This window comes from Aptenodytes forsteri, unplaced genomic scaffold (assembly GCF_000699145.1).
Source record: "Aptenodytes forsteri isolate BGI_AS27 unplaced genomic scaffold, ASM69914v1 Scaffold84, whole genome shotgun sequence".
NCBI lineage: Eukaryota > Metazoa > Chordata > Aves > Sphenisciformes > Spheniscidae > Aptenodytes > Aptenodytes forsteri.
The window spans coordinates 210,457-234,488 of NW_008795492.1; the positions used below are offsets into that span (position 1 = coordinate 210,457).

Below are 24,032 nucleotides of genomic sequence, written 5' to 3' on the forward strand. Positions count from 1 at the left end.
GAAGCAGCCATAGGTAATGCTGTGGCAACAGGGCCGTACTAGGGCCGCATCAGCTGTGGGTGCATGCAACAGACCAAGACAAAGGCTGCAAAAGCTGCCTGAACTTAAAACACCTCCCTGTTGTGTTGATGTAGTTAATAAACTACACTGGAGTATTAATTAAGATAGAGTTTTAGCAGTTTAAAAATAGGTATTTTCCACAGAAATGTGAAATGCCATTAAGTATGGTAACAATATTCTTAGCCAATCTTACCTGGATTAACTACATTAATCTGCTTATTTTAATCAACAACACAACTCAGCCTTTTCTTAGGGTAAGTAGATGAAATGAATAGAATCTCCTTGAGCTTCTCATGTGATGGAAGTTACAGCAAAGAATATGAACAGTAAAGTAACTGTGTTCTACAATGCTTACAGTAGGGCATTCCTTATCTTACTGCAGTTAGGCTTCAGTGATAAACCTGTAACAAAAAGATCAGTTACTGTACCTTGTGCAACAGGCCCTTAGCTTGACAGCCACCTCTTGCTCTCCCTTATAGAACATGATGCAAGCGGAATGATGTAAAGCAGTTTACTATCTACCTGTAACCTCTACTAAAACAGTCCTGACCTTTCCTTCCGCCATAAGCCTTCAGGCTATAAAAGGAGAGGGTGCAGCTTCCATTTCTTCTTGAACAAATACAAGGCGGGGTAGAATTGACCTTCGAGATAAAATTTTATTAAAAAAATTACACAAAATAGAGGTTTTACATTGTTGCCATGTGATAACTACAGCTGGATGCCTTCCAGAGCGTGCACTCGGTTACTTACCTCGCTGTGTTTGCATACAGTAATGCAAAAAAATCCCTCAAACAAAACCCACACCAATAAAAGAAATCCAGTAGTTGTTCCACATCTGTTTCAAAGGTAGGTACTTTTCCAAATAACTCATTTCACAGACAACAGGTGAGAACACTTGCTATGTAGGACAGAGTTCAAAGACAGTGATTTTGTTTCCCCTTCCCTGGCCTGACGTTTCCATGGACATGACTATCTTCTCTTTCTGCAAGGGCTATTAGAATGCTTGGACTAAAGTATGAGCATCTAGGTATTTAACAAAAACTGGGATGTTTGTAAACAAATTTAATTTATTGGCATTACTTACAAAATAAAGTATCAGACCATGATTTTCCATCATGTCTGTGTCAGTATATGGTTTTATTTTTTTATAATGAAACAGAACGAGAACTGAAATACGTCAGAAATCCCAGATTAATCAAGCTGCAGACAGGGTCCCATTTTGTCTTCCTAGTTGCTCATGCGCCTAGGCGGCCATGCAAACACGCGTGTGAGTGTGTCGGGATGTCAATGACTGTTTGTCTGCAATGCCCACGTGCCCCAAAGTAGGTCAGATCCTGCCCCACACTCCCGAGGCCACAGCATTACTCTCTGCCGCCTGCTGCAGGTTTCCTCTTTCGTCCTGGAGATCACTTGAAGTAAAGAAACCGCTACCACCGCTGTCAAGACTGCACTGTCCCTTTAAGATACCACATTCCGCCGTAGCTCACACAGCAGTCCTGAGGAGAAAGGGAAAGTCTTGGGTAAGGTCTTGGAACCATTGTCTGGCTTTGGGACAATAAATGTGATCAATAAAAGTCGTCTCTCCAGTGCACGAGAGAGAGCACGAATCCAGAGCCATGGGTTATCTCCACCCTGAAGACCATATAGCTTAAATGAAGATGACAAACACAAGAAGGGGAAGGTTGAGAGGCCGCAAGGAGGATAACAATGCGATGGCAGCGAGAAACTGGGCTTTTTGGGGGAGAAGATGGGGATCGTGCAGAAGCCAGCTTAGGAAAGGTTGCGGGGAGGGGTGATGACAATGGGAACTGAGGGATAAACACAGGCTGAAGCTCGGGTGGAGACACTGAAGGGAGCAGCAGGAATGGGCTGGAGTGTGAAAGCGGTCGCCAGATCTGAAGCCTTTTAATAAACAACATTTTATGATAATGAACTGTCAAACCTCAGAACCGTGCTTTGGTATTCTGACCACACGTCTGCTCAGCTTACAGCAGGTAAGCACCACAGCAAAGGAGTTCAGTAAGTGGGTTTTCTTGTGGCTCATTTTCTTATTTCTATTAGGTGAGCACCAAGTCCCTCGAGTTCTAAGCTAAGGGCTTCTCTTTCTTTCACTCCCACCCTCCCATTTAGGTAATTCAATACAGGCTTAAGTACTGCTACAGAACTGATGCGGTGGAGCTTAAAGGGAAGAAAGTATCTTTTCTTCTGAAGTCTTGGGACTCGCACATCGCAAAAACAAATAGGAAATTAAGCATGGAGGCTAGAAAGAGGGTTTGCAGACTTGACCTGCAGATGCAAAAATACAAACCCTGTCGGTCTGTTCCTCTGTGTATAAAAAAGGAGCACACGCAGATGGGGAAATAGGAGTCAGCAAATCCAATTTCATTCAAAGAGGAATCCAATCTCTTGTGGCTTAAAGAAGCCAGAGAATCTGCCCATTTCATTAAGTCATACTTCTAAATTTTATTTCAGAAACAAAGATAATTTCACATACTTCAGTGATAAATGTATCAAAGGCAAAGAAGCCTGACACAACACAAGGCTGGTCACACAATGACTTAGTGACTTACATAAAAACAGTACCCAGTTATTTAGGGGAAGGTATTTTTTCTAGAAATAGGTTATCTATTAAATAGCAACAGCATCATGAAAAACTAATGCCAGTACATTGTCTAGATGTTCCAGGAGAGCCGATATTTGAGCTCATCTAGTCGCTTGACAGATCTCCCAGCACAGGCAAGCCACATGAAATACTGTCTAGCAGGCAGAAATGTCTAAGCTTATTTTAATGCTAAGAAGACCAGGTTCTTTCAAGCAAGACCAGTTTGCTTATTATCACAGCAACATTTTCGAATACGCTATTATTCCGTTTGCAGATCCCAGTGTAATAAAGTACTTAAGCACTTGTGTTATTGAAGTGGGTGACAGTGAGCAAAGGCCCAGCAACAATGATTAAAGTATTACATTAGTTGGCAACTTTCTACTTAGCCATCCTGCATCACTTTTAAAGCTTGTCAATCATGGCCTATGTGGTCCGTACTTTATACCTTAAACTTCTTTAGCAAGTAAATGGTGCACCTTCAAAGACAGGGATGAAAGGATTCAAATAAACATTCACAATGAAATGTGTTAACTACTACTTTGCCTGCTTGTTTTGGCTAGGGTTTTGCTCCGTACACTGCTGCACGTCCTACTATAGAATGAAATGCATTTCCTTCTGAATATGCAGCACTTGTGCTCTTCAGCATTAGCCAACAGCAGTCAGCTGGTAAACTCAGCACACTGTGCAGAACCCTCCCACCTCCTTAACGTTTAACTTCACATTATTTAAAAATAACTCATTTACTACACTCTATTCCCTGCTGGTCCAAGATGACAAAGATTTGTTGCAATAATACAAAATAACGCATGAGTCAAAATCAGCACTCCTTGGAGGGAAAGAAGGTAGAATGAGACAAGTGTATTTTTAAGAAAACAAGCTGAAAAACAGGCTTTGTCCACATTCCAACAACAATTGTTCTAGCATCCTTCTCATTTGTCAATTCAAGGTAAAATACGATCCTTTGCTCAAACCAAGCATTAAAAATTCATGTATTAATTGGATCAAACCCACAATGGAACAGAAACTTACCTTTAACACTCTATCCACCTCCTGCTTGTTCAGATCTTCTCCACATTCTTGACTCAACTGATTCTGGATGACATTCCTGCGCACTCGATAATTTTTCGAAAAGATTTCAAGCAAAACTTGGCGATGCTTTAAAAGAAAAAGTATCATAAATACAAAAAGAAGAACAATCCTATCTTTCTATATATCAAAACTGCTTGTGCCTTAGTCTGTACAAAACATTCACTGAACTACATTAGAGGATTCTGCTTCGTAATCCTGAAACCATCCCATATAGACTGTTCTCTAGCACTGCCCTAGCCTCTGAGGGCTCTACAGGGATCTTTCCGTGCCCCGTGGCTCGACCTGCGCCTGTCCTGTGACCTGGGACACCTCCACAGGAAGAACATGCTGAAGACGAGGCTGCAACATATTCCTCTCAAATGCTTCCACAGGAGTTCCCATGGTCCACTCCAGCCAGGAGGCTGGATACTGCTTGAGTCTTTCCTATAAAAATTTATTTAGATCATGGACACAGGGCTTACATTGTCCATCCACATTTTGTTAGGCGCCTTCCCTTTCACTTCATTTACTCTGATAACAATTAAAACTCAGGAGATGCTCACATATGCTGTAAACATTTCCTATTCTAAGTATAAACACATATATCAGGTAACAACATCATTTCACCTCTGGTTAATGTTGCATCACCATCAAAAGAAAAAAAAAAAAATTGGACTGGATCCTGGTGTGAGGCCTGCATCGGAGAACCCTTTCTCCTCATAGGTTCAAAATTATCTGTATTCCACTGCACTAGCTACTGACGTGTATTACCAACATATTAAGTTGTTTCTGTCCACACCGCCTTGTCTTGACACAGCAATGACCACCCTGTGACCTAAGAGCTTCCTCTCAGCTGGAAATAGGTTGGTACTGAAAACTGGACACTTCAATAGGGAAAGAAGAAAACTACCTACCGTACCAGTTCCAGAAACACAACGCCAAATGCTCAATAAACATATATTTGGGAATCTCACTTATTTTTATCTTTACCTGATCGTAAGTGTCACCAGCTTCCCAAAGTGCATAGACCTTTAGTTCATCTGGTGAAGCAGCAGTCTGTGGAGGAAACTGAGAACGAGAGGCTGTTAAAAATAACCATCTATTTAATGAGTTCTGCTTAATGATTCTATGATACAGTATCCCTGGACACCTATTACTGAATCGAAAACATCGTTGCCATGTAATGAGAACTACTGAAACAACATAAGCTCCTTTCCCATTCCAAACTCGAAGGGGTACCTTTGCTCCGGCAGCCCCTGTGCCTGCTCAGGCATGGCCCATCCTGCAGCCATGGGCACCTTCTCGCAGGCCCCAATGACTTCAACAGAAACAGGATCTGTATCAAACCTGTCCTGCTGGGTGATCCTGCGGCACACAGACCCCAAATTAACGAGGGGCTAACTATGGCCTAGGGAATGGGATGAGCACCATGGCATCCATGTGTGCCTTGATATGCCCAAGCCATGTTTGACTGATGCTTCTGGTCACGGTGGGGTAATCCACACCAGTGCCACGGGCCCCACCTGGCACACCACCAACCATTTCAGAGCTTTAAAAGGGAACTGCTGGGCATACTGGAATCCCGTGAATTTTGCATGGGGACAGTTTCCCACTGGTGGAGGGTCAACCACCACGTACCAGAACAATCCCAGGGCTTGGACCTTAGACCTTATTTCATGGCAAGGTGTCTAGATTTTTCTAGTGTTTGCTTCCAGACCATCCAAAGCAGTATTCAACTGAGCACCAAATGCGTTGCAGGGTCTTTCTGGAGGTTTTTACATTTACAGTGGCAGGTTTTAGAGATTCAGACTCTATCCTGTATGTATCCAACCTTAATGATTCTATGATTCTATCTGCTTCACTAATCCCAAGTCAGCATTACTGACAGGCACTGTGCTTCTGCTGCCTGTCATCTCTGTTTTGGTGCAGACTACAGGACTCCAGAAGACTGAACGCTGATGGACAGTGAACCAGACACTTGCTCATTTCAGGCTCCAAAAATGAAGTGGTTTTGTTTGTTTGGGTTTTTTTCTTCCATGTGCCAAGCTAGAGAAATAAATTTATTTTTTCTGAGGTAGAGACCTCACACCCCTGCACACAGGAAGGAAGACAACTGCCTTCTCTCCATGCCCCAAACTCCTAAAAAAATAAAATACCATTCATTTGCCTTAACGTTTCCCCTTGGAGCAGTGACTAATGAGCAATGCTGGAGTATGCCTTCATTCCTGACATGTCTCTTCCTGTCTGTCACTAACAATTTATTCCTTGCTAGCCGCCCAGGCGACCTAAATCAATCATCTATGAAAAGCTAACAGGCCAGTTCTGATTGTCCCAGTATCCCTCAATCCTGGCTACTGGTACAAACCCAACCTTTCATCCCAGCCTCCCTCACACCACACCAAAAGACTTGTGCATCGCAGAGTGAAAGATCAGACTTTCCTTTCACGCTTTGCCTCTGATCTTATTGCAAAGGGCAAGAATTTTGTCCAGTGGGAGCTGCCTGGTGGGATTAGCAGCTGTGGCTCTCACGTTGGTCCAAATGGCTGGAATATAACAAGGTTTTACACTTGGTTTAGAGCCAGGATTCAGGCTTATTAGGCTCGCAACACCTGACACTGTTCTCTTCTCATAAGGACACACTTCCAGCTTTTGAGGAATAATCTCTCTTGTATGCTTTCAGCACAGGTAAAAACAAATACTTCAGCTTCCCTCCAGAAAAAAGCTGCAGCAGGAAAGGCAAAACACAGGGCACCGGGAACACCCAGCCACAAGCTGCCTTGCTCTGAGAAAGTCACTCAACACAGACCCGGAGTGCAAACTCCTCTCGCCTCAGCCACGCATCTGAAATGCAGCTGTGTTTATCTGGCCATTCTGTGAGGAAACGGCTTCCAAACCAACACAATACTTATTTGGGAAGAAAAACCCACAGAATCTCCTCCTCTCATCCAGCCTTACTCTGCAAACTGTTGCAAACACTGCTGCCAACAGCACCCTGCTCGCTTGCTGCTGTCATACAGCCTGTCCACAGGAGCGGGAAATGCCATCAGTGACTCTTCAGAGAGACATGCTGCTCTGTCCAAACAGCTTTACTGTCTTGCCACCCTCTGTCCCTTTGCCATTTTGTGTTCGTTATCTTAATCTCTCCAGCCTCACCTTCAAACAGCTCTCCACTGCCTTAAAATCCTTCTTTAAAATATTTGCCCTGTGTCCCTTCCTGCCCTAAGCCCCCAGAGGTAGTGCAGGGCTTGTAGGGAGATGAACTGCTGCCCCGGGTCCCAGGGCTGCCACGTTAAAACGGAAGCTCTCAGGGAGGAGCCCTTGGCTTTGGGATGTGTCTCACTCAAGCATTGAGCATGCCCTAACAATAGCCACTGCCAGGCAGCCTTGCATTATAGCTAAACTAGACTGAAAGGGCCTAAGTCTACCAGAAAAGACTTATCAGCTGGAATAATCCTAGAGGTAAACTGTTGAGCTTACCTCTCCAGGAGCCTGGCATCGGCACTAGCTCAAAAAGCTCACTGTAAGCGCAAGGCTGCATTCCTCTCCTGTTACCCTAGCCAGGCAGGACGCAGGCAATGGTTACATCATTTCCTGATGCCTCAAAAATATCCTCAAGATTTGGGCAGAACCTTGCCACTCCACGGACCACGGGAAGGGAGCCGGCAGGAGTCAGCCACCCCCATGCACCCCCACCAGCCTGCAGGAAATGGGTACAGATACTCAGGAGCCAGATTCCTGTGCAAACGCTTCCCGTGGGGCTGGACACAGGCTCAGCCTGCGCAAGCTCCGGACACACGCACAGCACCAATGTCTGCCAAGGACGCCTCTACTCGCCCTCTCTCCAATGGCAGCAGCAGCCCACTGCACTTGGGTGCATCTGCCCAGGATTTGCTATTTCTTTGCGTGTGCTTTTCCTTCCCACTTGAGGATGCTACAAAGCACAGGCAAGCACAGCACCCTGCAAGCGTCCCCACGGCCTCATTTGCAGCTGGAGTGGCATCTCTTCTGGCTCCGCACAAATACTATTTATCTCATACCCTGGGTGCAGTCGGTCAGTTTTAGAATAAATCCTGCGTTCCCCTGGTAAGGTTTCAATTACCGTTTTCAGCAACATGTTTTCTATAATAGGGCAGCATGCAAGCCAAGAGTGTCTTCACCCCCCACAGAACATCATTTTAATTACCTCAGATCATTGATTTTTATCAGCAAAGTACTTTCAATTACAGAAAACTAATGAGCAACTATGAAAACCCATGCTAAACAACCCTCCAGGCTTTCCCTGAGCTCAGGCACCCTCGTCGGGTTCTGACAAAATCGTCCAGGGGAACAATCAAGAAATACCAAAGTGTATGAGCCCATGCAAAGAGTAAAACCAGCCCCGGCACCTTTGCCATCTACACAGAGCATCAGGGGGAGGCTTGGGGGTAATGAATTACATTGCTGATAACAGTACAGGTTTATACAGGCTCCTGTACAAGATCTCAAGTTTTGCAGTAAATTCTGGGTCAGCAGAACTAAAACTTACAGCAGATCTCCAGCAAGAGACATTCCAGTGACCACTTCTACATCTCTGCAGGTCTCCTGTGACAGGGTTTTCCAGACAGAAGGAAGTTCCCAACCACCTCTCTTCAGGAGGATTTTATTGAGGTTGTTTTTTGAAAAAAGAAACTATCCCACTTTCACTCCTCATAGTCTTTAAGCAAAGAGTGGATGGAATAATTTCCAAAATCCCCAAATTTCCAAAGCAAGTAAGTCCCAGTGCCAAGTAATAGAGCAGCAATGACCTCAGCTATTTACCATCAGCATGGCAAATGCATACATTACACCACGTACAAAGGAGCGCCTAGCCAGAACTAAGAGGTAGTTCCAGGCAAACATTACCCCAGGACTTGGAAACTGTCAAGAGAAAGCAGAAAGTACCGAAATTGGTGGTCTCCCTAGTGGCATTTCAAATCTGTTACTTGATTCTCAGGTGCCACAACACGTACTTTGCACACGACTGAACATGTTATTTCTGCCCCCCCATAGCAACCCTTATTCCTTAGCTGGGTTTCAACTCCCATGCTCCAGGCTCTCTCTCTTCAGCCTGCCTGCTTCCTCCTCTTTCTGCCTTGCCTGCTCTTTCGAGCAGTTCACACGTCTCTCTTCCTCTCTCCCCACAGGCAGCTGACTCCCAAGCTCTTTCTGGTTGCAACCCAATCAGCACTGCCAGATGTCTTGTAAAATTAATTTCCTTTTAGGCTCTTTCCCATGATGCCAAATTCCTTTTCCTTTCCTAAGCAATCTACTGTCACACAAACCTGGCTCTGTCTCACACAATCACACATGTCATTTCCATAAAGACAAAGAAACAAAGACACCTCTGCACAGTCTAGGAGGAAAAGGACTGACCAAAGAAACCTGCTGCAGATACGGTTTTTCGCTTCCCAGAGGGCTCTGTTGGGTATGCCTTGCTGCTCCCAGGCAGCCAATGCCACCTTTCCTCCCCCAGCCGCATCCCTGTCCCTGAGAGAAGGAACTTGTGCAACTCCAGGAGAGCTGATGGGAATCTGGGACTGTCTTAGATCATGTTAACAGGAGCAAGTTGGGACAGTGAGTCACTGCAGCCCAACAGCTTGGACGTGGAAACAGAGCCCCAAAGACAACTAAGCTACGCAGCATACCACCAAGCAAAGCAAGCAGAGTGCGGGGCCTGCCAGAAGCAGGACGCCAGACAAACCTCCAGCAGCTTCAACATATCCAATATTGGACAGTTACTCAGAGCACATCTGTTCTTCTGGTCCACCAACACAGGACACAAACATTTCACAGCTCAGACATTTAACTGCCCCCCCAAGTCCCTCCTCCCCAAAGTACACCAAGGGAAAAACATACTTACAGGCACCAAAATCTGTTTGCAGCCAGTGTCCAACACCATGTCCTGTAACATTTTGTCCGAAATGCCACTGAACAACGTATGTCCTGGAGGCAGACTGGCTAAGTGAAGGTTAAATAACCGTTTAAGCTCACTCAGGGTGAGTACAAATTGTTTCTTAAATGTTGATGACACAAATGCCTTCAGTTCTTGGGCTACCCGGTCAATGCAGCCTCCAGGCAAGTGGCCATTTAAAGAGTCCGTGGAGTCCTCCTCCGCATGGAGGCCATTGACAATGCCGTTGTTCATGCCCTCATAAGCCGAGGTATCCATCGGCTCCTCATCACTCACAGGCTCCTCTTTAATGCAGATACTGGAAACATCCATCTTGGCTGAGGTGTCATTTGATTTCATCTCCGCCTTTTGCTTCTGGAACTCCTTCTCCAGCTGCCCATAGTTCTGCTTGACTTTTGCTTTAGCCATGTTGACCCTTTGCTCCCCAGAAACCAGCAACGGATGAGCTAGCAAGAAACAAAAGATACTATAAATCTCACCATAACCAGGGCTCCAGTCTTGCAAAATGTTTCTTGAAGGGCTCATAGTGAAATAAAACCAGAAAACATCATCTGCTTGTGAAATCTAAGGCATAAACCCAGTTTGTTGATTAGATTTTACTTTAGTTTAGGGGGGGTTCGATGTTTTGGGGGGTGGGGGGGGTGTTGTTTGTTTTTTCTAAAAAGATAAACATGTTGACAGTTGTAAGCCAGATGCTTGGGGAAGGCTGTTCCAGTCAAGGAACCTGAAGCAAAGACAAAGTGCACTTGTTCAATCACTAGGGCCTTTTCCACAAATCAGGAAACCAGGATACAGACTGCTTACACATCTCTACTTGTCACCCAAATGCTTCTTTGCCCAACAACTTTTTTTTTTTTTTATTTAGAGTATCTAGTGGCTGGTGGGGCCTGCTGCAGCAACTGCCAGAGCCAGCACAAGGATGTCCTATAGGTACAGCGAGGAGATTGAAGGGGTTAACAGTGAACCTGAACACCATGAGGTGCACAGGATGAGAGTCTGAGACCCTCTTCTTAGTATTATTAACCAGTGATGGGGAGAAAGGGACAGAAGGGAGTCCTTTCCCATGCAATCCTACGCCTCTTCCTGTGTCCTCTCCACACCCAGCTATCCAAAGGTCAAAGGAAGGGGCATGTTGGCAGCAGAGGAATCCAGTCTCAATGCCAAAGGAAGGAGTGCTGTGTTTAAGGCAAAAGCATGCACAGCACACATGCTGTTATCTTCTCTGCTGTTAGGCTTGCTAATCCTCTCCAAATAACCCAACACCTAATCCTTCCAAGCAGATCAGACACAGGGTATTGAAATGGATTCATATGCTTGTTTGACAGTTCTGCTTACACTCTTCATTGGCTTCAGTGTCTGGCAATGAGCCAAATGCCTAGTTAAAACTCTCTGGAAACTCAAGTTTTCACAATCTTTTAGGATTATGGAGCAGCCACTTTAATATTCTCAATGGCATCCATGGTAGAGAAGGATGTCAAAAAGAGACAGCTTCACACCTCCTTACAGCCCCCTGCCAAACACATTCTTCATTAATTGCTCAGCCCTCAACCACACCACAGAGAGCCCAGTGCAAATCAGGGGAAATAAAAAAAATCACCTCGTGCACATTAGCTTGCAAACTGAGAGGTGAGAATTACTTGTGCGCTGGCCCTGTCCTCTCTTCAGAAGCTGCCTACACCCTTACACCACACAAGCTGCCTTAAATGAAGAAGTGGATAACAGAACCAGCTGATTTTATGCTATCAAATAGCGAGTCCCCAGTGCCAAGGAATCCTCCCTGCTCTGCTACAAGGATGCTACAGTAAGCCTGTGTCACCCCAACATCAGTGATGTTCATAAAGACCAAGATCTGTCTCAAATAATCCAGAGGAAATTGCAAGAAAGGAAAAATATCAAACAAAACAAGATCAGTCCCCACCACATTCAAAACCAGAGAGGAACTCTAAAACATCACCCAGGAATATGGAGGGATGCATGTGCTTCAAGATGATCCAAGCACAATTCCATTTACCTGATTGTGCCTCTTGTTTCTTTGGTGTCAAGTGCTCCTTTAAGAGATTATAGACCTTTTCTAATCTGAAAGACAAAGATAAAATATACCAGGACAGTTTCAGTTGTTACACCAGCTTTAGCCATTAGCTAGAACACTCAATTTCTCCAGGGAGCCAAGGAACAGGAATGACTTGAATGATGCAGTGACATCCCACACCACACCACTGCCTGGTGACTCTGAGGGGGAAACCTTCGAGGCATTACAGATCACGTTATCTATCAACGTCTACAGAAACTTTGTACTAGATAGTTCTCTGTTTTTAGCTTATTCCCCAAAATAAAACAAGTCATTTACTTGGCCTGAATGCCCATCCACAGCATATGTTGCCTCTGAACTATATCTGGATGCTTCTTAACAAAGTCTTCATCATAAGGGAGCATGAACTCCCAGCCTTTGTTTATTCTTGCCACAGACATGTGCTCTAGGAAGTCTTTCACATCTTCTGGGCAAAGCTAAAAGAAAAAGAAAAAGCATAAATAATATGGAAGTCAATCTACATAGGACATATGCAGCCATGCAGCAATGGGCATTGTTCCATAAGACAGGAGTTGGGCTGATTTGGTATGTATGGGGCACCGCCATGGATACACACCCAGCTAAGTCAGAGATACTCATCCTTCTCTGCAGCACCAACACTTTCACACAATGTTAAAAGCACAGGACTTCAGAGAGCAATGGTGATTAATCATCTGAGTGTCAAATAGCTCATGGCATGTTTTGTGAAGAAAAGGGAGTTTCCAAACTGAGATGAAAAGACTCTATTGTGAAGAGAAGCATATTGTACAATGTTAATCTTATTTTAGAGCTGCAGGCCAGACATGCTGCACCTACACATGCGCAGCTTTTAAGCAGCACTGGATCTTACATTCCAAAAATAGATGGTCTGTGCATAAATTGACTCGTGTTTTATCATTTTACTGCATTTTAAGGAAATGATTTTTTGTCCTCTTTACTTAATGCTTCTCATTCATTTGCCAGTTTTAACAGAATATTCAGGTGCCTGAGTTGCTTTAAAGCTTTTATTCAATATTGACAACTGGCAAATGCCCACAGAAGAGTTGCTCTTTTGTAACACACCCAAAGCAGAGTAGCTAGTGTGGACTGCACAAGCACTCATCTGCTTTGGTGCACGATCAGTCAGCTTAATTCAAACTGTGTCCGGCTCTCCACTGAAACAGGTGAGAGAACAAGATGCATTCCAGTAGCTCAGCTACAAGGACAGTCATATCCTGTGGAGTCGTGGTAACTGTGGGAGCTGCTCGAAACATTTCTACAAAGAGTATGTATCTATACCTGTTCCAAAGTGAAGGCATGCCTGGTGAGCAACACTGCAAGTCAGCAGTAATGCAGATGCTGTGAACCTGAGAAAAGGCTTGCAGCAGCACCCACTACCGACCTACAGACAATGCCCAACACGTATCACCAATTTCTGATTTAGGAAGAAAAAAAATCACTCACTTTCGTAACTGCTGCCACTTCCTTTCTCACAACCCAGCGGTCCTGTGTGAACTTCCACATCTATAAAGGGAACAATAGAGAAAAACCTAGTAACTGTATTTAGTAGTTGCTTTACTGAAGTTGTAGTAATGACCTTGTTCAATGATGTTACCAGAAAAATGGAAACCCCGTTCCTTTCAAGAATGAGGAAGTAGGTGATTCTCAACCAGGTAGTGGGAAAACACTTTCTGGCCTCTTCTGGCCTCAAATGGCCATGAACACAGTATCAAAAGCTTTGAGAGTCCATGGTTTGCCTTGGTGAACCTGTGACCACAAAAGCTATGAAGAATCTCTTGAACTCAAACTCCATTTAGCTTCAAAAAAAAAAAGATCCACTGCAGTGATGCTGGGACTCCAGAAGTCACACCTGAGGCTCAACTTCTCATATACCTAATCATCAACCTAAAGAAACACTTCTGTTAATGTAGGGGCCTGTAGAGGCTGATGACTGTTGCCTTTCTGCAGCACAGAGCCTCCTAGAAAGTGCCTGTTCCCTTCTTCAATGCACATCACAGTCACTTACAGCTACGCTGAGATGGCCTGTCACTTGCATACTTGTCCCCAGTTAATGGAAAAGCTAGGTGCTCTGCAGAGCAGCTCCTAAGGTCTAACATCCTGAGAGGCAGCTGCTGAGAGCCGGCTAACAGGATACATGAGGACTTGGGCAGAACACTGTCTGAACGTGACCTTTGATTTCTTCCTGTCTCCGTTTAAATAGACTACAACCTCTTTTAGTCTGTGTGTATTAATGATGTTGTGAAGAATTCAAAATCTCATTACTGCCAATTTCTACCTGCCCTACAATGTCATCTATGCATCCTTCTCTCTGATTCAGCTTCTCTCTGCCCACAAACACACAAAACCATCACGCTCACTTCAGGGCACAGGGCATTTCTGTTTTAAAGCACAAGAAGCTGCCGTCCAGAGGAATTAGAGCTATCAGATCTCCTCGCACACAACTCTGAGGCAGCCATTTCTCATTAGGCACTTTACCCTCAACTAGAGCCAATGGTACTCACGTCCTCTGAATTTATTATGTGAGAATCCGGGGAAAAAAACAGAAGCTTTCAGAAAAGACACAAATTACTTTTCCTCCTCCCCAAAGTACAGCATGGAACAGGTGGACACTAAAAGTCATTATTGGCCATAAATATTTTTTAACCTTATTAATTACTTTACACAAATATGCACAGGGAAATAAAGTTCCCTTTTTAAGCTAGAACACATTTTCTCCACAGATGCAATACAGCATTGCATACTGTTTCTAAGCCTTATGATCAGACATTTCACTTTGTCTGAAAGCCAGAAATATCGATGCTTTCTATTTGCTAACATTTCAACTTTTTCCCTGTTGTAAAGCTAATCAGGAAATTACTTGCCTTTAAGATCCACAAAAATCCATTTCTGCAAGGTATATTTGAGATAATTCAAATGTATATAATTTATCTTTACATTTTAATCGCTAAAATACTACCGCTTACTTAACTGAGCATAATTTCTAGTCCCTTGAACTTTACGCACGACGTGTCACCTAATTGCTGTGTCCTAAAGACTTATGCCACTGGGTCACACCTGAATCCAGGTCTCCATATGGCAGTGTCTTGGGCAGACATCAAGACACAGTAAAAAGTCAGTTTCAATCACCATCAGTTTTATCTTACACTAGTACTGTAATATCCTTAAAGTCTCTTGCACAGCTTGCTCCTATTCAGAGCTAAATCTCATAAACAAACTTTGCAAACAAGGGGAACAGTCAGGTCTAACTGAAAAAAATGAGAGCAATGCACTCGTCAGCTTCTCTTTGATGGGGCAGAAGCCATCAACTGAATATGAACTTAGGAACCACTTAGGAACTTAATTCTTTCCGTGGTTAGTGAAAATAAACACAATGCAGAGGTTGTTCCTTTTTGCTGTAGTTACGTGTGTGTTTACAAGACCTGTATTCATTTCAACTTCCATGTGCAGCTACCGCTCACAAAAGGTGCCTGGGAACAAAGTCCCTTCACTGATTAGCAGCTCTGGGGAATAAAGTCCTTTTCAAAGATCAACAGTGCATGCTCAGGGAGCACAAGGCTTACACACACTGCCCTCCTGAGACCTCACAGTCCTGAGCCCATGAAAATATATGTGGAGAAACAAGCACTTTATTATCCAGTCCTGGCTTTTCTGTTAGCCCCGCATTGTGGCTCTACAGCATGTATTGGACAGTGATGAATACTGTTAATGACAGATGATCTGAACCTGCCAGCCAGCCACAATGTCAATCTACACCAACGCTCCCATGACAGACTTGTAACAACACTTTCAGGATTAAAGTACAAATAATTTTTTTGGAGGAAACACCTTACTGCAGTAGAGCAGCAGTTTTGCAATGCCGTGGCCTCTCAGGCAAACTTCACCTGCATTTTCCTTTAAAAACAACAAACACTTTTATACTTACAACAAAGTCTCTCCCTCTACAGAGCACTTCTGCAGGGACTCCACTATGTGGACTAGAAGTATCTTTTGGGTAGAGGACATCACTGTTAATTAAAAAGGAAGATGGATTAGTTACTAGGTACTCCAGAAAAATGGCATTGGTGAAGATTAACATAACAAACGTGTCCTCCCTGTTCTGCAGTTAAATTATACCTTTATCCAAAGCATGGTTTTCATTAAAAGAATTAATATTGGTGTAATTACATCACTGCAATTACACTAGTGCAAAAAGGCTTACACCAGCAAAGCATAGCCTTGTGGCTAGCAGATGTGCAACACAGGTACAGGCTCTGCTTTGTTCTTGCAAAGCCTATCCTCCCTTGGATTGGTGTAAACAAGACCAGAATGATCCTAAGAAATGCTTAGGCTAACATGGTACGCAGCCTTGAAGGCCGCATTTAGCCAAATGCCAAAATGGGCATAAGGGTTTTTTATTTCCCTCCCAGCAATCAAGGGCTTAAGGGGACAATGCTACAAAACGCCATGCCCGAACCAAACAGCCCTGAGACCAACACCACCCTGTGTCTTTGTCTGCTTGCAAGATCAACTGGATGACATTCATTATCATGGTCTCCAAAGCCTCAAGGCAACCCAGGTTCATGGTCTTGATCCTGCCCAGACCAAAGAAATGGGTCCCCTCTCCATTTAAAGCTCTGATGTGTGCATGTGCTGCTCTGTGCCCAACCATCCCAAACATGCCACATCTACCAGAGATACACACATCCTCCCCAGACTAGTAGCAAAGAATCAGCTACAACACAAAAACAATCTGAATGCTAATATACTGTCTTTTAACATGCTTCCAGCTTCCTTCTGGAATGGCTGGAGGGACAGCAAGGGTTACTGTAAAAACTGTTCACATTGTTAATACACGCCTGTATCACAATAGCTGAAACACATCCTGCTAACAGACTTGGACTGGTAGCTGGTGCCACTCATCTTAACACAGAGAGCTATTCCAGAGACTATAAATTCTCTGCATGCAGTGCTCCACCCAGGTAAAAAAAAATCATACTGCACTTTAGACTTCAATTCCCAGTAGCATGCTTTATTCTAATAAACAGGAGGATGATACAGAATCCATTTCATGGGGTACGCTCAGTACCCCACGCTTGATTTATTAAGCGGGTAATGCCTTCCAGAGGGTAGCTTTCAGCTGACAACAGCAGCACCTGCTGATGAACAGCAAGGTTCAGCAAGCACAAAGATCTTTCTTTGACTGAATTTAGCTAAGAAATACTATAGCTGAGATTGGTTTAATTTTCTGTATTTATATTTGACACTAATCTCCGGAAGAATTTGGGACAGTCCTCTCACAAAAGAACATGAGTGAAGACAACATCAAAAACCAGACATAACTCAAATGCAAATACAGATTACATCACTGCTCAGCTATAATTTTAGCTGGGGTAGGTACTAAAGTATTGTCCTTTAACATTAACCCTTTGAATTTTGACTGCACTAATCTGACTGCAGTAAAAAGCACCAAACATTAAATCAAGATTTTACAGTACTGTGAGTTAAGAACATGGCTACTTTGGGACACAAGGAAGATGAGTATGTGAAATCCATTGTTGTGATCCTCTCCTTAAAGCAGAAAACCATGTCCTAACAAAGACGAGCCATACCTCTTCACCACCCAGTTTCCCTGGACCAGCATTGCCACCTGCTGTATACAGCGGAGAACTGCCGTAGAGTCAGTCCCAGAGCCTAGCAAACTCATCAGATTTGCAAATGGCATGACCTTCACTGAAAGGCAAAATACACACCAGATTAAGGGTTTCTGCAGTGCACGATACAGACGTAGATTTATAAATCTAGGATACTATGATTTATGTTGAAGTTCATGGTCAAAGCTATATCTTAGAAAAAACCCAAAACCTAAGTTCTACTAAGTCCCCCCCTGCACTATAGTCATCATCTGTTCTGAAAATATCTGCTAGTGTTGCATCAAAGTTGATTAGCTTAACTGGTCCCAAATTAATGCATCAATAAAATAAAAAAGATCTATGCTTTTGGCAATATTTGGAAACAGAGATACCTGACAAGACAGAAAGCTCCTGAGGCAAAGTCCTCAGGATTTGCTCTCGTCAGATATTAACTCTGAAGAGACAAAATAAAATTCCTAGATAACACTCATGAAGTGCGTATTACTGAAAACTTCCCAGAAAATGCCAAAGTGCAACTTGTTGCATTAACCTTCAACTTATGATTCATGCTCAGGTCCCACATTCCAGGAGACACCTGCTAAAATAGATGCATCCAGAAAGCTACCATCAGATTAAGAATTATTCTAAGAGTAAGTTGACTGCAAACATACAGATCAGCAGTCAGATCTGCTGTTACCGCTCTTCTCTGCACAGCCTTAAGGAAAGGCTCGGGATTTGGATTCTTCACAGAATGAGAGAGACAGACAGACTCTGTCTGGTGGGGTGACAGAACTGGTACTACTAGGAAAGGTACCTTATCTGAGGCAATTAGAAGTCACAAAGTAAAGTGCAAATGTATTACAAAAGCTACAAACCATTCTTCATCAGGATCTTAATCTGATCAGCGAGGGGTAAAGTTCTCAGCTGGGCCATAGAAAGCACATTGCTTGGAGCCATTGGTTTGTCACTGCAGATAAACAAGCAGATTTGCAGCCCATGAAAAAGAGCATCCAGCCAATATGAACTTTGAACATTCTGTACAAACACTTACTTCTCTTCCTCTACACTTGGAGGCATCAGCATCATTAAATATTCACTAGAAGAAAAGAAAACACATCCTTAAAATGCCTGTCTTGGGACTTCCCAGGTTTAAGTACAGTTATTTCTTGCTCAGAGCAATCCTACTTGTGTGAATCTACAAAAACATTAGCCTGAAAAGAAAGCTCTCCCCTTTCCTCTCCCATCTTCCTCTGTAAATTCAGTACTAGTAAAAGCTATTGACATTCATCTGCCCAAAGAGAAGGTATGAAATAAATGGGAGTCAGAATCCCAGCTCTTCTGTACAGAAGAGGTGTCCAAACAGAGGAACTGCAAGAGTAAACATGTTAAACACAGGTGCTCTGACACAGCAGTAAGAGGGGTCATGTGAAGTCCTGTAGATAGAGAGAATCAGGCCAGCAACAAGCAAAAAGTCTTTTCCACCCATGTAATTACCAGTGTCTGTGACGAAAGAATCGGATCCAAAAGACTTCTCAGAACACCTAGCACTGTTCCACTGAGATGTTAAATGTTAAGAAAAACACACCCACACCATTAAACGGAGAGAGAGTCTGCCACTTTCCTATCACTTGGGCAACAGTTGTATCAGATTACAGCGAAGCATTAGTATTGACTGCATCACGGGAAGATTCCTGTATAGCTGCAGTCACCAAGAAACAAAACTGAACAAGTTTCAAGTAGTTTCAGATGTCTCTCACAAATCACAAAACAAAGTTTTATAAGATTTGCTAACAATGGAAGTCATTGACTTCAGAGTTTTAATTTGTTTTAACCAGAAGGAGCTTTTGTTTTACCTTTCCTTTACAGTATTTGCAGTCCCAGTAATGCAGGGTTGTGATAACGTACAAGACACTACAATCCCAAATGAAAACAACTAGTTTTAATCTCAGAGTACAGGGAAACAAAGAAAGCAACCTGAATAAGTTGAAGGCTAGTTTGTTTCTGTATTTTTTAAACAATTCCATTTTTATCATGGATAGAATTATCAAAGGTCAGACTTTTAAAGAATATACCTGCTTATTACTCTGAAAACAATCCCAACAAATTACTGCAATTTCTGCAGGAAACCATCAAACCATTACCTGGGAGATTTAATTAACTCCGTGTTTTCAGCAAGGCCATGACCTTGACTAAATAAATACTGGCGCTCGTGTTCAGAACGGCTATCCTGGAGATACGGGAAAAAAACAAGAGTCACTACCACATACTGAAAACATACAAAATGCCTGAGAGCTGGATTCCTCATTCCAAGCTGTGACCACCCTCTGTCATTACTGCATCATTAAAGCGTTCCACCTCACTAACTGATGTTCTGCTTCCACTTTCTTGAACGATGTTCACGTGATGTGGGAACGTTTCTGTTGCTATGACTTCAAAATCTCCTGACAGATATGCATGTGGGTCAGACAAACAGGATTTCTGACACTCAGCTGACTGGGTTCCCCAAGTCTTTCACAAAGTCCAGTTCATAATCCGAGACCTGAGTGATTCTTGTACTCAGGCCCCTCTTTATGTTTGTCCAGCTCTCAGTTTTAAACCTTTTCCAGTGCGGAGACCCCAAAGCATTATCCAGCGGAGGAGGTAGAGAGCACTGCAGGGTCTGTTCAAGCCTACAGACCTACTTCTCTTCATTATCTTTTGATGATTGCCTGATTCCCATGGGCCCAGATTTAAAAACAGTTCTAGACTTGGCTGAACCTTCAGGCCCAGGCAGCCTCCTCAGCAGCCAGCACACACCTACCTTCAAGCCATAATAATGTAGATGAACCCAGTGCTCTTCTGCTTGTCTCTTCTGCAGGAACTCATAGGACTGAACACGTCGTTGACGAGCTTGTTCGGTCTCAGGGCGGGAGAATCGTACCTGGAAGATTTGGGCATCATTCAATACAGCCCCCAAATCCTTGAAACAAAACACCTGCATTATTTATTTGGTACACACGTAACAGAAGCTCGGGGCCCTAGCTCAAATGAATCACCCCTTGCTGTCAGTGCCAACTTTATCCTTGTGCAACAAGTGAAAGTCTGTCTTGCTTCCCCCCTCTCAAGCCCAGCGTCACCAGGACTAGCTGAGGTTTCCTGTCCTTTTATTTGGGTGTGAATTGTCATGCTTTCTTGTGAACTGTTGCCTGAACTATCATAAAAAGGAAATTTGGACATACAGTAATTTGCTTAACATCATCTTCAGCTTCATCCTGGGATGAATCACCACCTGCCAAAAAACACAACAGAATAAACATACCACAGGAGTAAAAGAGCCAAAGCCAACCTGTAACTGTGGGGGCCCAGGCAGGAATAAAGCAGTACTAGGAACTACAAAACCACAGGTTCAATCCCAGCTTGCCAAATGTATGACAGCACCACACTGCTCCTATGATAGGAGATACTGCTCCCATGAGCTTTGCAGTGCACCTTTTCAGTGGCAGTAGTGACACACTCCTTACTGCTGCCCTCTGACACTACCCACCACTTCCCATCCCTCTGCCAATCCCCCACACTGTGCCAAAAAAAGCATTTATGCAGCTACACTGAAAATAAGATCAGCGAAACAATCTGAGAAATGGCCTTATAATCAGTATGTTGCTATAATAAACACCTTCAGAATATTAACGACTCTTATCAGCAAAATTAGAGAGAACTTGTATCTCACCTCCCAAAAGAAAACACAACTCTTGGAGCATTTACCTTCATTAGCAGCTTCTCTTTCTCGGTGTTTTGCATCAGCCTTGTCCAAGTAGGTGAAGCTTGGCCTCAGCTGAAGAATTCCATGTAGTGGAGTCAGGTGAAGTTCACCTGAAAAAGAGAATTAACGTTGGTTAAAATTGTTTTTTTCCACTGCACAAGGACAGGACTTTTCATTATCTCCCTATCTCTGTAAAGGCACAGCTTCAATTTAACATAAATATTTAATACAGTAAAATGTAAAAAGGGATTGAAGTGAAAAATTCATCCAGTGCTCAGGATTTCAGAGGAGTATGAAAGACCAAGACCTATCTGTTACTTTCCTTTTTGTGTTGAAACCAGATCTTGTAGAGAGCCACATTCTGGCTCTGATAGGTCTCCTGACCTATAGTTCAGGAGACTCATAGTAAAATAGTCATCACTGAAGACAATATACATGTTTTCATCTCAGATGATCCTCAGATCAAAACTCTGTTTTGTGATGACATTAGAAGACAAGAGAGGGGCAAAAAGTGTTGAACAGGAAAATGAGAAAGACACAATTAGATGGAGATAGCAATATAAAAATGATAAATTTATGCTACAAATGTGTATTATTTCAGGTCATCACGTACTGTTAAGATCCTACAGGCATCTACAAACCCACAGTGTTCTGATATAGTATTGACGATTTTGCTAGACGTTCTCAAGGACTCTGGGGGCATTGATAAGGAAAAATTTTCCTTTCTATAAGACGCATCAGTCAACTAAAACCTAGGCTAAAAAAAAACCCAAACAGGTCTTATTTTAACCCTGAAATGAGCATGTTTCACTGATGTGAGGGGTAAGCAAAAGAAACTTACCTTTTTTATAAACAGCAGCTGCATAGCGGGAAACGTTACTCGCAGCTTGTGAAGAGCAGAAAGTTTGCTTGTCCATCAGCTTCCTGCAGACAGATGAATGCTGTGAGATTGTACTCTACAGGCAATGTGGCATACAGATGTTAAAGGTCTGAAATCACCAATTCTCAAAATGGAATATCAACAACTGCAGCAACTATATATATATTCATCTTTCTGTTTGCAATTCAGAATTCATGAAGGACGCCAAAAACTGTAGATTACTTCCAAGAATTCTTGCTATATAACAGTGTCCAAAGCACCCCCTGAAACTGTACAGCCACTAGTTCTCACCTTTCCCTGAAGCCCTGATGGACATACATATATCTATGCTCACCACAAAAAGGAAATGAAGGCAAAGAGGACACCTACGAGGAATAGGTACTTGTTTCATCTGTACATGTGCCATCTACATTGAGAGCAATCTGTTCTCCTTTGCTGCGACAGTAGTTAGGATTCAAAGTATCAATGGCCATTTCAAGTTCAACCTAAATTATGTGAAAGGAAAGACAGCTAATTACCATGACAGAACCCCAAACACATCAATTAAAATTCAATCCCACACTTGTTAACATTTCCATAGTTTTACAGCAAATTTAAATACGTAAGCATCATCATTCAAATCCACGGGGCAAACCTCATGCATAAAGTTGAGCATATATATGGGTTTTTGTAGGATGGGGACATTTTAACAACAGGCTAGAGATATATAAACTCCCATGTAAATGAATGGGAGCAGAGAAATGAGAGCTCTTTAGGCAGCCCTGAAAAACACCTTCACTTTGCTGGATACCTTCCACTACATTATCAGTCTAGTTTACTTATCAGTACAGATCAAGTGCACAAGCAATATCCTTCAAGACTCCCCATCACTGAGGATCCATTCAGAATCTCTCAAACTTAACGTATGTTTCCTTCTAGTTTGGGTACCAAGCAGTATACAGTAACTACGCCCTCTTCAGAGGCAAAGGCCTCGATGCTGGTAAGTTTGAGACTACAGCACTTACCACTGACTTCATAGTTTTTCGTGATTTACACTGGTCGAAGTACAGAAACAAGCTCCAAGCTTTTAGTTACAAGAACTATTCCCCCCTTCAAACTTTAAACTTCAGACAAATGTTCAAAAATAAGCGTTTTCCTGCATAGCATTTCTCTTTATATAACAATACAGCATATATTCTTCCTCAGGGTGTGCCAAAGCCCTTACAAATTTGTATATCACAGCTATAACCTCATTTTTTCTTCCCCTTTACGTTACTCGTGAACTGACCTAGTTACAAGTCCCTGGATGAGACAGCAGATTTACAAGTCTGCACAGGGCTTACAATGCAAATGTTTGCTAATTTTAATAGAAGATTTCCTGAACATAACATGTATCCTAACTCCGAAGTTCACACAAGCAGTCTCCTTAACCATTTCCCAGAACAAAATCCTAATATCACAGACATCTGTTTCTGCGGTTTTTACATATGGTATTTTGAAATCATAGCCACAATTTTGGGCTACATTTGCAAGCAAGTGCAATCATTCTGGCTTTGGCTATACTTTCACCACCTATAAAACCCCACTGATTTCAAATCCCCACCTATACAACCCCACTGATTTCAAAAGGACTGCTGATGATTCACAGCCAGGCAAGAGAGAAATCAAGACCCGCGCTGACAATGAAAGACAGAGCTTGCCTCCAAAGCCGAACCCTTTTCTGAATATTGTAAAGGCCTTCTAAATCAAGCTGTATTAGCACAAGCACCTACAGACTGTATTACATTAGTAACTATGTTTCCTTGAGTAACTATTTTATATTAAAAGAGTGGCTTTTCCATCATGACTTCAAATTCCTCTCTTATAAAATACTCTTATTCTAAACTCTACTTTACAGACACAATGAAAGACTCCCCCATACCCAAGCACAGAGATCTGGTCCCGCAAGTCGCTGCACAGTTATAACAGCTTAATAGCACAAAATGCTCTTCTTAAGTACATTCTGCACAACATAAAACAACTCTTACAGACTGGACTCAAACGATGACCAACCTTTTGCTGTTTTGGTTTTATCTTCGCTGATAAATGTGTAACACCA

General features: G+C 43.0%; 1 protein-coding gene across 2 annotated transcripts in view; it reads right to left on the reverse strand.

Moving 5' to 3' along the window:
• Positions 1 to 1,107: 1,107 nt before the first annotated feature.
• The window catches only part of POLR3E (RNA polymerase III subunit E), a 26,160-nt gene continuing 3,235 nt past the window's right edge, over positions 1,108 to 24,032 (reverse strand). The window contains exons 4-20 of one of the 2 annotated variants that reach the window (XM_009281602.1): positions 22,325 to 22,440; positions 21,917 to 21,999; positions 21,078 to 21,185; positions 20,555 to 20,604; positions 20,137 to 20,256; positions 19,478 to 19,563; positions 18,388 to 18,432; positions 18,212 to 18,303; positions 17,316 to 17,436; positions 15,650 to 15,731; positions 13,171 to 13,230; positions 12,007 to 12,164; positions 11,671 to 11,735; positions 9,609 to 10,105; positions 4,721 to 4,798; positions 3,692 to 3,817; positions 1,108 to 1,556 (exon numbers count right to left, since the gene is read on the reverse strand). In XM_009281602.1, the coding sequence (XP_009279877.1) occupies positions 1,500 to 1,556; positions 3,692 to 3,817; positions 4,721 to 4,798; positions 9,609 to 10,105; positions 11,671 to 11,735; positions 12,007 to 12,164; positions 13,171 to 13,230; positions 15,650 to 15,731; positions 17,316 to 17,436; positions 18,212 to 18,303; positions 18,388 to 18,432; positions 19,478 to 19,563; positions 20,137 to 20,256; positions 20,555 to 20,604; positions 21,078 to 21,185; positions 21,917 to 21,999; positions 22,325 to 22,440 (1,944 nt within the window). In that variant the 3' untranslated portion in view covers positions 1,108 to 1,499. Of the gene's footprint in view, positions 1,557 to 3,053; positions 3,139 to 3,691; positions 3,818 to 4,720; positions 4,799 to 9,608; positions 10,106 to 11,670; positions 11,736 to 12,006; positions 12,165 to 13,170; positions 13,231 to 15,649; positions 15,732 to 17,315; positions 17,437 to 18,211; positions 18,304 to 18,387; positions 18,433 to 19,477; positions 19,564 to 20,136; positions 20,257 to 20,554; positions 20,605 to 21,077; positions 21,186 to 21,916; positions 22,000 to 22,324; positions 22,441 to 24,032 lie in introns of those variants that run through there. The other variant, XM_009281603.1, reaches the window with a different exon arrangement.